Source organism: Bremia lactucae, linkage group LG11 (assembly GCF_004359215.1).
Source record: "Bremia lactucae strain SF5 linkage group LG11, whole genome shotgun sequence".
NCBI classification, from domain to species: Eukaryota; Oomycota; class Peronosporomycetes; order Peronosporales; family Peronosporaceae; genus Bremia; species Bremia lactucae.
Genome location: NC_090620.1, coordinates 2,159,424 through 2,171,660, shown reverse-complemented (window position 1 = coordinate 2,171,660; position 12,237 = coordinate 2,159,424). Strand labels below are relative to the sequence as shown.

The 12,237-nt window shown below is 40.7% G+C and overlaps 6 protein-coding genes across 6 annotated transcripts; 3 read left to right on the top strand and 3 right to left on the bottom strand.

Moving 5' to 3' along the window:
• Window positions 1–2,229: 2,229 nt before the first annotated feature.
• CCR75_003246 (uncharacterized protein) lies at window positions 2,230–4,872 on the bottom strand (the record flags this gene model as incomplete). Its single annotated transcript, XM_067961343.1, has 1 exon — window positions 2,230–4,872. The coding sequence occupies one exon, from the start codon at window positions 4,870–4,872 to the stop codon at window positions 2,230–2,232; it is 2,643 nt and encodes an 880-aa protein (XP_067817788.1).
• A 336-nt stretch (window positions 4,873–5,208) lies between these two features.
• CCR75_003247 (uncharacterized protein) lies at window positions 5,209–6,057 on the top strand. The gene is made up of 4 exons (XM_067961344.1): window positions 5,209–5,392; window positions 5,466–5,554; window positions 5,616–5,850; window positions 5,928–6,057. The coding sequence occupies exons 1-4, from the start codon at window positions 5,320–5,322 to the stop codon at window positions 5,990–5,992; spliced, it is 462 nt and encodes a 153-aa protein (XP_067817789.1). The 5' UTR covers window positions 5,209–5,319; the 3' UTR covers window positions 5,993–6,057.
• A 22-nt stretch (window positions 6,058–6,079) lies between these two features.
• Window positions 6,080–6,800, top strand: CCR75_003248 (uncharacterized protein; the record flags this gene model as incomplete). Its single annotated transcript, XM_067961345.1, has 2 exons — window positions 6,080–6,122; window positions 6,181–6,800. The coding sequence occupies 2 exons, from the start codon at window positions 6,080–6,082 to the stop codon at window positions 6,798–6,800; spliced, it is 663 nt and encodes a 220-aa protein (XP_067817745.1).
• Window positions 6,193–8,763, bottom strand: CCR75_003249 (uncharacterized protein). The gene is made up of 7 exons (XM_067961346.1): window positions 8,617–8,763; window positions 8,433–8,545; window positions 8,256–8,373; window positions 7,825–8,186; window positions 7,563–7,764; window positions 7,248–7,500; window positions 6,193–7,179 (listed from the first exon to the last, which is right to left on the bottom strand). Exons 1-7 carry the CDS (start codon window positions 8,657–8,659, stop codon window positions 6,891–6,893), a joined length of 1,380 nt encoding a protein of 459 aa, XP_067817746.1. The 5' UTR covers window positions 8,660–8,763; the 3' UTR covers window positions 6,193–6,890.
• Window positions 8,764–8,795: 32 nt separating this feature from the next.
• CCR75_003250 (uncharacterized protein) lies at window positions 8,796–10,091 on the top strand (the record flags this gene model as incomplete). Its single annotated transcript, XM_067961347.1, has 2 exons — window positions 8,796–9,647; window positions 9,711–10,091. The coding sequence occupies 2 exons, from the start codon at window positions 8,796–8,798 to the stop codon at window positions 10,089–10,091; spliced, it is 1,233 nt and encodes a 410-aa protein (XP_067817838.1).
• On the bottom strand, window positions 9,463–12,237 carry CCR75_003251 (uncharacterized protein; the record flags this gene model as incomplete). Its single annotated transcript, XM_067961348.1, has 7 exons — window positions 9,463–9,625; window positions 9,686–10,631; window positions 10,699–11,200; window positions 11,280–11,652; window positions 11,706–11,871; window positions 11,935–11,985; window positions 12,065–12,237. The coding sequence occupies 5 exons, from the start codon at window positions 12,235–12,237 to the stop codon at window positions 10,848–10,850; spliced, it is 1,116 nt and encodes a 371-aa protein (XP_067817837.1). The 3' UTR covers window positions 9,463–9,625; window positions 9,686–10,631; window positions 10,699–10,847.

Here is a 12,237-nt window from a genome sequence, read left to right as displayed (position 1 = left end):
AATTTAAATTAATTAATATAATTCCTTACAATAGATTCGTTTTTTTATTAGATAATTTTTTTAACTGTTAATATTTATAACAGTTTCTGCTCCATTTAATAATTAAAAGTTGAATTGAAAATTTCTTAAATATTTAACAGATTCAATTTTAATGGAAAAACCATTTGTTAAAAATGTTCTTTTTTTAAATTACTTTTTTTATTCTTATTCATATAGATATTTTTAATTATTGGGTAGATAACATAACGGTAATGTAATGGACCGAATCCGTCTCTAGCTTTCAAAAGGATAGCGTGGGATTTGAACCCACGGTATTTACATATTTCAGTTTCAGTACTGACACAAAATGAACCACTCGATCACCTATGCATTATTTAAAAATAATTGAATTTCTTTTTCTTTTTCTACAACCTACAACCGTTGAAAGTGTTTTATCAAACAGATTTTTAACTTTAAATTTCTTTTTAAATTTCTTAAAACATTGTATCTCCCTAAACCTGTACCATATATAAAAATCTTAAGATTTGAACTTTTTTTAATTTGAGGGTATTTGTTCATTATATATACTATTACCTGGACATTATTTGGTATGTTTTTTTAAATTTTGTTTTAAAGATCTAGTTGACCACAGATTTAAGAGATTACCATTACAATTAGTTAAACTTACAGTAGTATTTTTTAAACTTGCTGTGATATGTAAATTAGCTAAAATATCATTTTTTTTTTATTTTAGGTTTAAGCTTATTGCGCGAAATACGTTTTTAAATGATATTTTCTATAAATATTCAATGGTTGTAGCATTTGTATGCGTACGTTGTCATACCTGTTCAATCTTTAGCTTTTTATTATATAAGTTATAAGCCAATTTACGTGGTTGTTTTAAGTTTATTAGCGGTAATTTAAGGATTAATTCCTATGTTCTTACAAATCTTATTAGATTGAAATTCATTAAAACCATACAGAATGATTAATGAATGTAAAATACTTTTTGAATCTGGAATTGTTTTGTTAAATATATATATCATTATAAATTTTATCTATATACAATATAAACGATAGAAAGAAATAAATTCAAAATCACCTCACAAAGGCAAACATTACTATTAAAAAGTTCCAAAAATTATCTAATTTTGCACCCGACGAATTAAAATTTAATTAATATATAAAAAATTCGCCAAATGCCGATTTAAAATAGGTAACCCTTTACCATTTAGTAGTATACCAATTGTCAGTTTAACACATGATATTAGTTTATACCCCCCAATAAAAAAATAAATCAATACGAAGGGGTATATATATAAATAGAAGGGTTTGAAAATAAAATTTGATCTAGTTTTAACATAATTTAATTTGAAAAAGTTAAACATAAAATATAATCTTTATATATTTCATTAAAAGTTTCAAATTTCAATAAAATATTTCGTAATTTTTCTATCATTTTTTAAAAGATAGTATAATTTTATTTATTCGTTAAATTTTGATACAAAAAAATTACGCGTTGTAATTAAACTATTTTTGCCTCATATTGAATATTGGATACTCTATCTGCACCGATTGCGATTGAAATACAGACACTCGATCTGCACTCATTGCGATTACAATACATACACTCGAACTGCTTTCATTGCGATTGAAATACAGACACTCGATCTGTACTCATTGCGACTAAGATCCATGTTTCCGAGACACTTCTCCGTGTCATCCCACTTGCCTTCTCCCACTCTAGATTCAACATCATTGATGCTATTCCATGACACAAGGATTGCGTTCTGTTAACACTGGGCTCAACATCAATGCTTAATGGCAGGAGACAAAAGCTGAGCGAGGGAGATATAGTGCTCGGTTTCTATAGACCATCTGTCGGAAATATTGTCGGTGAATTTTAAGTCTTTATGGAGACCCCACTTGACTCTCCACCTGGACCCTCATCAATAAAGTCGGAACAGGAAGTTGCCAATCATTCTCGTTCCTTAACGATCCTTCAGTGTCTGTGTTGATGTGTGAAGTCGCAATGAGTACAGATCGAGTGTCTGTATTTCAATCGCAATGAGTGCAGATTGAGTGTCTGTATTTAGCAAGCCGAGCGAATATTACCTATCTTGCTTCATCACAGCAGGAAAATCCAATCTAATTTCATCTCCTAAATTGTTTCGCAAACTTAGCGTACTTGCGACGCGACTAGAGCTACGCTTTTGTGCCATGGGCTACATATCGAGTGTTTTGTCGCGCTTACAGTGATGTTGCATGAGGTTGGATACATAAACTCGAAGTAATCAATTCGCGTTGCATCTTTGATGGAGTGAGGAAGCGCAAAACCACTGGTCGAGGCGCTAAGATGATACGCTCAATTACCGTGAGGAATGCCACTCTTTCTAAACTCTCGTCATTAATCGCAACGAGGACATCGCCAGTAGTAATCATACCAGTGGCAGACGCTTGTGTATCTGGTACCACACTATCAACGACGGCTTGAAATTGCTTGATTAAACGAGACTTTTGAAACACGATTCCGATCGGACCAGGTTGTAGCTCAACATCCGTTGATTTTCCAATAAAACTTATTAATGATGCACTTCGCTGTAAACGGACATCAACCCAACCTCCATCGCTAGCAGAGCGCTTTTTATCAACAAATTCCATTTGTACAGCGGACGCGTAGTTACTAGTAGTTTTAATCACATTCGATGTGGACGAGACGGCATCTCTTGCTGCCATTTTCAATAACGTAAGACGTTGCGAAAGGCTTGTGACTGTTGCATTTGTTGTGCTTTTTGCCTTTTGCACTGCTTGTTTGGATTCTTTTGACGATTTCATAGCTATTACACCAGAATTTACAAAACATGTCGATTGACCGCTTAATTCAGTTGTGGACTCGTCTTGTAAAGGTGCACGCGAGCGACTTAATCCGATTTTTGCAAGCAAATCAAAACCACCCGTGGTTGCAGACATATATCCACTAGATGGCACGACTACCGGCTCAGGAATAGAAGGAGGTAATGGAGAGGCCACGAGAAGTTGCTCCTGCGTGAATTGATCCATACTGCGAATACTATCCTCCAGACATCTAAAGCCTCGGTCAAGACGGCTTACATACTTGAATCCTTTTTGTAAAAACATAAACACAAGTCGCGTCACAGAAACGTGCTCCGCATGCACTTGATACACCCCATTATGACCAATTTTATTCGCTGAAACCTTTCGTTTCCCGGAGCTATGCATTCTTCGAGACTGCCTTCCAAAACCCTTTAAAGGCGACAAAGATAGAGCCGCACATTCGGTGACATCGATCGTTCCATGTATTTTTTTAAACACATTGCTTCTTGATTCTTTCCGCGGAACTTTTGTCTTGTTTGCTGCATTTTGTATAAAAAATCTCGAATAACTGGATGGCAAATTGCCTGAAGGCCCAACGAAACAAAAATGACAGCCTTTCATAAGTGCAAAACCCTTCATTAGCTCATCCAGCGCATCTGGTCGCTCCATAATAGTCGGATCAATATGATGCGAAAGACTCAAGTGTGACTTGACATACTCCTCCAAAGGCCGGCAATCCAAGAGAATAAACTGTAATGCTGGCGTCATTTCTTCCTCTTCGTGCTCATAACAACCTTGAGACAATCGCGGTGAGTGATTGCTACATAGTGACCGTAATCTTATCAATTCATGTTTTATAGTTGCATCTGAAATCAGCTCGAACGATTGCTTCTGTTTCGTTTGAAACGCCAATCGATTCATCAAATTTTGTATCAATTCTTCGGGATATATGCGCAAGCTGGAGCACGTATGAAGTTGGTCGTAAAATGGCTCGATCGCATCTTTAAGACCCCCATAACAAACGGAACAAAGATCCCGATTAAATGAATTTGGTGTCGACTCGGCAATGACAAGGGCCTGTCCACATACTTGAATTAAGTCGTCACGAGACGTAAATGTGAGCGAACTCAAAACTTGTGGCAGCATGGCAATGTCGGCTCTCAAAATGGTCTCGCGATGTGCAACAACTAGTGCATACGCTACAAAGTGCAGTAAATAAGGGCCTTCTTCGACAAGAAAAAAATCCCAGAGATAAAACACAAACTCAGGAGGCAACGATCTCGCAAAGAGCGTCATGAACCATGGGGTTACATATAGTTCCGGTGTCATATCATGCTGGTCTAAATAATGACATAGCTCGGGATCGTGATACAACATTAACAATCTGTACAAGTGAAGCGAACACTGGAGCGATCGAAACTCTTGGTCAATAAATACGTGGGGCAAAAATCGGTCAATTAGCGCATGAAAACACTGAAAAATGACTCCTTCCGGCAATGGAGTGCTTCCTTTCGATTCGGGTCTCTTCTCGGTAAGTAGTAGAAATGGAGCCAACACCTCGTTCATGCCCTGCTTGTATCGAATACTGCGGCTTTTGCAGTAATAAGTGAGCAGCTTTACCACAAGTTCGATGGTTTCGGGCTTTTGAAAAAGACGCTCATTGCTCCTTGTTCGAATCGCATCGGCCGCAATGACGCGTTGATTGTCCAAATCTTCCTCTACTTGTAATATGCTCTGATCCAGACTCGGTTGCTCGGTTCGGGCCACGCCCAATAGCTCCTTCCAAACTTGCGAGCGCAATCTTGACGGAACGCCTCCGAGAGTGCGACAGACAACTCCAATGACAAAATGGTCGGGTCGTCTCTTTTGCATTTCGCATTCTAATTGGCGCAGAAGTAGTTTGTCTGTCAATTGTTTAGTAAGTTCAGCGTCCAACGAATCGTCATCATCTTCGCATGCAGTATGGCGTGGAATACTCGGAGCAGATCTAGTCGTGGTTGATGGACTTGGCGTTATGGAAGATATACGTGCAGCGGCTTCTTTGATGGGAACTTCCATTTTATTGCCAAAACAACCTCAATCTGATGCCGAGTGTGTGCCACATAATAATGTGGACTATACACATGAAGAATTAAAGTTTATCTAGTTTGCGCGGCGCGGGCCTCATATACTTACGCCCACACCTTCACACGAATTTCGTGCGTATCTCATCTGCATTTGTCTTCTCGACAACTGTTAACTCAACTTTCGAAAGCTTCAATCTCCTCCAAATTTATATATGTCTGCAAGCATTAGCATGTTGTATCAAAATTATATAATGCTTTTTAATGTTTCTTCTGTTTTTGAACTTCACGTGTGTAGCCTCGTAATTTTTTTAAACATATTTTCAATGTCCGCCACGCCACATATCATTTATTTAATTGCCGGTTGATACTAATAGTCCGATTGCAACTGCCGCTTACTTCTTTGCAAGTCGAGAAAAGACCGTGATTATTTCATAGCAACATGAGCTCGACCTTGCTGTCCTTCCTCTTTGTGGGTGCACTTTGGGGCTGTACCAATCCTTTCATCAAGCGAGGTAGATGAATCTGAATGAGTGAAAATCAGCGGACTGCTCTTAAAGATCTCGACCAATGTGAGATAATTTGTAGGCAGCAATAATAAATGCATTTATACGCGAAAGGACAATAGTATTGGAGAGTATGTCAAGCTTGTTGTGGGACTTGTAAGAAATTGGCAGGTGAGAATCTAGTGGTTTATTTGGATCAAAACACGATAATTAAAGTGTCGTCATCTTGTAGTTTATGTTGCCATTTGCTTTGAATCAGAGCGGGTCTATCTTCTACGTCTATCTGCTTGGGTCAGCTGGTACATTTCCGTTGACATTGAATGGTGAAGGCAACACTGGCTTAAGATTAAACTTTTTTCTTGTTGCGATAGACATCTCAAATGCTGTGCCCATTTGCAACTCGCTGACATTCGTGTTTACAGCCATCACAAGTCGTCTGCTTGGGGAAAAGCCTCAACGCTCTGTATGTACGTTTATTGGATCAGCCGTGTAAAGCAGTATACTAACATTACAACAAATTTCGTTTTTCTCGCATTATTGGCAGCTACGTACACGGGTGTAGTGCTCATTCTTCTTGGTGTAGCCATTTGCTATGATAGCAAAGGATAGCTAGATTAGCGTTCATTTGCCGTATTGCAAAAAAAAATCTATCCAATCAAAACTTGTATAAACAATTTCTTTTTCATATTAAATTTAATGGTCTCCTCCGACGAGGACGATGATGACTATGTGCCTGAAGGTGCTGTGTTCCCTATGCCGATCCGTTTCTTTGTCTTATTGATCCTTTAAATTAGTAGCCTCTCAAGTCGATCTAGAAGAAGACAAAAATGACGTGAACGCAGACGGATCTCTAGAAAAACGAGACAGTGTTAAGACGAATTCAGATCTAGACCAACTTTGGGAAGATATGAACGTGCCAACTTCTGTATCCAAAATGGCAGCTGATAAGACGGCTAAATTACTATGTACTTTGACGAAGAAGACGAAATGCTTAGCTGATAAGAACCAAAAACGAAAACTACGAGAATTTGCCATGCCCATTCTGGGCGTGGACGTCAAGAGGTCGAGGAGAGACTTGACGGAGACATCAGCAATAAAACAAAAGGCAGAACAAGTGATCAAATTTGCGGGAAAAGAGTATAAAGTGTCAACAAGGGGTGCGGTGACAAGAGGAGAAAAAGGACTGGACAAAGTACTGGCATCCTTTGATGAGCCCAGAAAGGTGTCGACAATAGAGAAATCGTCGCTAGATTGGGACACGTTTAAGGAAGTACAAGGCATAGAAGACGAATTAACGCATCTTACCAAAGATGGCTACCTAGAAAAGCAAGAGTTCTTACAACGTCTGGATCAAAAGCGCTTTGACATTGAAAAGGCAGAGCGGGAGAAACAGCGCAAACTTCAGCAACTAAAATAGATAAAAAAATACTTTCAACAAAACACACCAGTTTCCGTAAATTGTAATCATCGTACGGACAACCCATTTTGCACGAAATTGCTACGAAATCTAGTCCACATCCATCGGTACAACGTCCGGCGCTGTGTTATCCACTCCTTCCATTTGAATGGAATCAATTGGTGCACTAACGGCAGCTCCAGCGTCTGGATTTCCTCGCTGGTCTTGGTCATCTGTATAAAATTCAGCCTCGTGCTGCCGCTTGCCATCGTTATCAGTCCGTGAATCAGGATCCATTGCGTCTTCATCCTCTTCACGTAACATGTGGGTCGGAGGCGCTTGGCTCATTTGAATACTCGGGGCACCTGTAAGTGCACTAAGATTTTCAAAGATTTTTTGCCTGTTTCGTTAACATGCACACGTGAGTCAAATCGTCTCGAAAAGGAAGGCTCAACACGTAAAACATACGTGCACTCATCCAAATACTCTCTCGAATTGGCGTTTTCAAGATCCGGGTCAGGTTCCAAGTGTAATTTGAAATTTGGGGCATAGAATTCAAAGTAGTCATTGTATGGAATGTTGTTTGACACTTCTTCGTCTAGTAGAATCGAGGTCTCGTATGCCCATGCTCGCGCTACATTGCGAATAGTGTACCCCCCTCCTCCCAACACGAGCATTGGTAAACCAAAACTTTTGACAAACTTGACGCATTCACCATGACCTAAAAATGCAATTTTTAACGTAAAACAATTTTCATCTCATAACGTCATGCAACAACTGGACCTCGAGTCGTCACATTAAAGCAACCTAAGCGATCGCCCGTCAGCGAGTCTGCACCACACTGAAGCACGACAGCCGAAGGGCAAAACGTCTCCATGACCTTTTGAATGACCGGTTTAAAAACACTCTCGTAACTCGCATCGTTCATGCCGCTGAGTAACGGAAAGTTAACAGCATAGTACTTGCCATTCTTTGTGCCAATATCCTGTAAATGAAGGCCAGCTTAAAAAGTACCCACCATATACCGACCGGTGACTATCCTCACCTTAATATCTCCTGTGCCTGGAAAGAAGTCGCCATACTTGTGGAATGACACAGTCATGACACGGTCCGTCACATAAAATGCTTCTTCCACACCATCTCCATGATGAACGTCAATGTCAATATACAACACACGCGGGTGGTACTTGAGAAGCTCCAAAATTCCCAGCACAATGTCATTGACGTAACAAAAGCCAGAGCCCTCGGATTTCTTCGCATGGTGCAATCCTCCCGCCCAATTAATTGCAATGTCGCACTGACCATGGTTTAATCGGCTTACAGCGTCTAATGTGCCTCCCGAATAAATCTGACAAAAGTCAAAAATTCCGTCGAACACGGGACAGTCTGTCAACTCGCCCAGGTTGTCTGTATTTAGTTTGTAAGACTAAGCAATAAGCGCTTTTCTCGGGTAATACAGACATGAAGGAAGCGTACACTTTTGCAATTCAGAAGCCAGATCTTTTTGATTATTGGGACTGATTCGCTGTAGAAAGTCAATGTAATCTGGGGCGTGGAATGTTTTAATCTCTTCTGCTGAAGCAATGTGCGGCTCCTAACGCAATCAATATGAGTAATTGACTCTTTCCTTGTCATTTTTATAATAAAACGTACGAAAATGTCCATTTTGCGATATAAATCGTAGTTAACTACAAGGTGATGCGCTAGCTTCATGCGGTGGGGCTTCATGGGATGGCCAGGGCCATAGTAAAAATGACCTTCCTCAGCTGTACTTGGTCAAATGAATCGATAGCGTTAGTGTTTCAAGGTGACAAGTGATGGAAATGGTCAGCCTCACGATGATAAAAGTACGACACGCGCTTCTTAGTGGCGCTGGCCATCTTAAAGCGGAAAAATTGAGCTGATTAAGTTGAGCAAATTTTGTCTTTTTCGAAACAGATCAATGACAATTGCACATAATTTAAAAATATATATATATATATATTGCATACTGAGAATCAATTTCGCGACTAAAAGATGAAGCTCCGCATTTTGACCTACAACCTCTTCTTCGATGAGGTGGCGCGCTCCGTACGTATGAAGGCCGTCGGTCGTTTAGTAGAGCACTTCCGACCCGCCATTATCGGATTTCAAGAGGTCACTCGTGATGCATTGGTGATGCTTAAGGCTCAGCACTGGACAAAGTTTTATGACTGTAGCGTGGACACTGCGCCTCCATTCCAAGAGACGTATTTTGTCGTCCTCTTTAGCGCTTTACCTGTTCTATCGCTTGAAACGCATCCATTTGAAAATACAGGGATGGGCCGAGAACTAGTACTGATGCAAGTGGAATTAATTCCTGGACGAACTCTTTTTGTGGCAACTTCCCATTTGGAAAGTTTACCTCAATTTGCCCGTTTACGAATTGCTCAATTCAAAGAAAGCTTAATACTTTTGCGGGACCGAGTGAAAATTGCGAATAATGATGTGATCGAAACTGTTGGCAATAAGAGACGCAATACTGATGATAAAGGTGCTAATTGCTTGGGAGCCGTGTTCATGGGAGACACGAATTTGCTAAAGGCAGATATGAAATTGCTTGATCGCCGTCTTGCTGCATTTGCTGATTTGGATGTAGAGATGGCAAAAACTGGACGATCAAAGTGTCGAAGTTGCGAAAAAACGATCAATAAAGGGGTGGTGCGGGTGGGCAAGATGATGAAAAGTACCGTTGCAAGCGGCAAAGTATTGGAAATTCGAGTGTGGTTTCATGATACTTGCGTTTTGGATGCAACATCCACGACAGATGATGAAAAGAAGCTTGTCATACAAAAAGGAGCAGAGCTACGGGGAGAGTCAAGGCGAGGCGATGATATTGAAATTGATTATGTACGTTATTTTTATCGTGAGAGACTTTTGTTGATTAGCTAATGATAGTAACGATGTCAATAGGCAACGCTGGGTCTGCCAGATGGATGGAAGGACCTTTGGTTGTCAGTTCCTGGCAATACAGAGGAAAATGGTTACACATTTGACGGAACTCAAAATTCATTGGTCACAAGTCGATCATTTCGTAGTCGGTTGGATCGCATGTACTACTACTCGGCGTCAAATCACGAGGCGTCAAGTTGTAAGTTTGAAACTATTATTATTGTTGGGCAGCAGAAAATTGCCGATGGGCTATGGCCGTCTGACCATTATGGTTTACTTAGCAGTTTTGCTATCTTGGAAGACGAAAAGAACGTATTAGCGGAAAGTGTTGGAAAGAAAACTAAGCGGATGGAACCGATATTAGACGCTAAAAGGACGCAGTCTCCGATTATAATAGAGTGATGCTATAAGTGCCAATCGATGAGATAACAATCTCCTACTCTGGTACTGTTTTGTTAACAAGCACTCAACAGAGTATTATTGCTCAAACGAAGACACGATTTAGATTATAGACCATTTTTTTACGCAGTTCGAGCTATCACAGACCCGAATGACTTTTAAAGGCTTGTTTCATCCCAACTTTGGCTCAGGCAAATCCACATTTTGTGCAAATCATCGCGAGCAAAAGGATACAAACAGCGAAGCATTTTCCATTTCTTCGTTCTCAACAATTATTTTCATGTGCAGCAAAAACAGCACCAGACACCTCCAAATGTTCTTTGATAGACAACCTAGGGCCAAGCCAGTGGGAACACTTTATATTTTATCGCACCAATATCGAGTGAACTACAGGGGCACACCGAATTTTAAGGCACTACTAGCAAAACTTACAAACACTGAACGAAGCCAGAAATACATCGTAACCGCTAGCAAAATCGAAATAGGTAAAGCCGGCAGCGCTTTCTTATGTACACCAAGAAGGATTAGTGTACCTCCCAATCCCTTCAAAACGAAAAGGTTTCAAGTCAACAAATAAGCTTTTCAGTCCTCATGTTTAAGAGATACGTACCATCAAAACGGAAATGAAGCACCCGATCATCGCCGAGAAGTCGTACTTTGCAGCTCGAGCTACTAATACGCTATAAAAGACAAAGTCTCCCAACCCGAGCTTTATTGTTTCATCGACCTCTGCAGTCAAGTAATAACACATTAGTTGATTCAATCAAACTCCAAAATCAAGAGCAGCGTATTATTTTTGCCTGTGGAGTATTTTTGGGCTAAATCAGACCACAATTGGGCTTCTCGTCCATGATACCGCTTCAAGATCTTGTCGATACGATCGACTGCCGATGGATTGTATTTGATATAAAAGTCGGTCAACCGAGCGCGGAGTCGAGTCTGACGAGGTGTCAATGAATTTTCAGTAAAAGCGACGGCAGTTGGTGGCAAACTATTCGGTGAACCGATACGCAGAGGGATTTCCGACTCGCACTGGTAATACATATTTACATGCACGGCTTCAGCAGTATTTCTTGAATGATCGCGACAAATTTCGGCCTCATATAGCAACCCTGCAAAAATCACCAAGATCACGAAATCAGAAAAACTACAGCGGGATGCTGTTCCTCTTGTACATCTCTTTAAACATACCAGGCAACGGTCGCCCTTCCTGCTGCACGAGAGTCACCAGCCACTTTAGTGGCCCACACGGCGTCAGCACCGCACACAAGTCATAAAACGCAAGCAAAACGACTAACGCCCAGGTCGTCCATTCGGGAAATTGCCCCAGCTGCCACGCCATGATGACAGACGTGACTACGAGATATGCCTGCGTTAGCCACATGGGCAAGCCTTTTTGGTAAAATACCGATAGCACACCCACGATTGAAAAGTTGTACATGGCAAATAGCATTGTCAATTTGTCGAGAGGGATCTTTAACTTGGCAACAACAATCACCAGCATATTGCCTCCTAACATGCCAAGCAGCATCGCCGACGAAAACATCATGTAACCAATCAGCATCTACAATAACCAGCAGCATTAGCACAATGCTTCCAAAGAAAAACGATCCACACGCAGAGTTGCTTTACTCGATTAAAATTAAACTTGTAGCAGCAGACAATCACGAACGTTGCCACAAGAAAAAACGACACAATAACCAATGCATTTATAAAAGCATCTTCGATTTTAGTACTCGTAGATGCTGCTTCGTCACTTTCGGGTCCATACACTAAATAGGCGCTACAATTCAGCACGTTACCAATGTGCACTAACACATTTCACGAATTTTAAGTCGATTTGTACCCTGCGAGTGCTTTTGCCGACGCTGGATCCACTAAATTGAGTGACACAAAACTACAGTGGAGTAGAGAGGTGTAGGATATCAAAATTAAATACAAATGCACGTCTGTGACGTTTAAATAAATCGGGTCACCTGGCGAGCAACATTGTCACGGCAACGGGCCACACCACAGCGGAGAACGAGCCCATGGAATGTAGCACCTCGTCAAGCGTATAATTGTTTCTATTCAGCTCATCTTGCAGAACGCGATTCGCTCGAAGAGGCAGTAGAAGCTCGTGCACATCTCCTTGGTCGATCGATTCCAT

Bases quoted from the DNA above. Each gene is read 5' to 3' on its own strand.
- CCR75_003247 (XM_067961344.1), top strand. From the start codon at position 5,320: ATGAGCTCGACCTTGCTGTCCTTCCTCTTTGTGGGTGCACTTTGGGGC. The intron at 5,393-5,465 runs GTAGATGAATCT...GATAATTTGTAG, and splicing joins CAATCCTTTCATCAAGCGAG to GCAGCAATAATAAATGCATT. The intron at 5,851-5,927 runs GTACGTTTATTG...CATTATTGGCAG, and splicing joins AAAGCCTCAACGCTCTGTAT to CTACGTACACGGGTGTAGTG.
- CCR75_003249 (XM_067961346.1), bottom strand. From the start codon at position 8,659: ATGGCCAGCGCCACTAAGAAGCGCGTGTCGTACTTTTATCATC. The intron at 7,765-7,824 runs GTGAGGATAGTC...CTTCATTTACAG, and splicing joins CAGGCACAGGAGATATTAAG to GATATTGGCACAAAGAATGG. The intron at 7,501-7,562 runs GTCCAGTTGTTG...TTGCATTTTTAG, and splicing joins CTTTAATGTGACGACTCGAG to GTCATGGTGAATGCGTCAAG.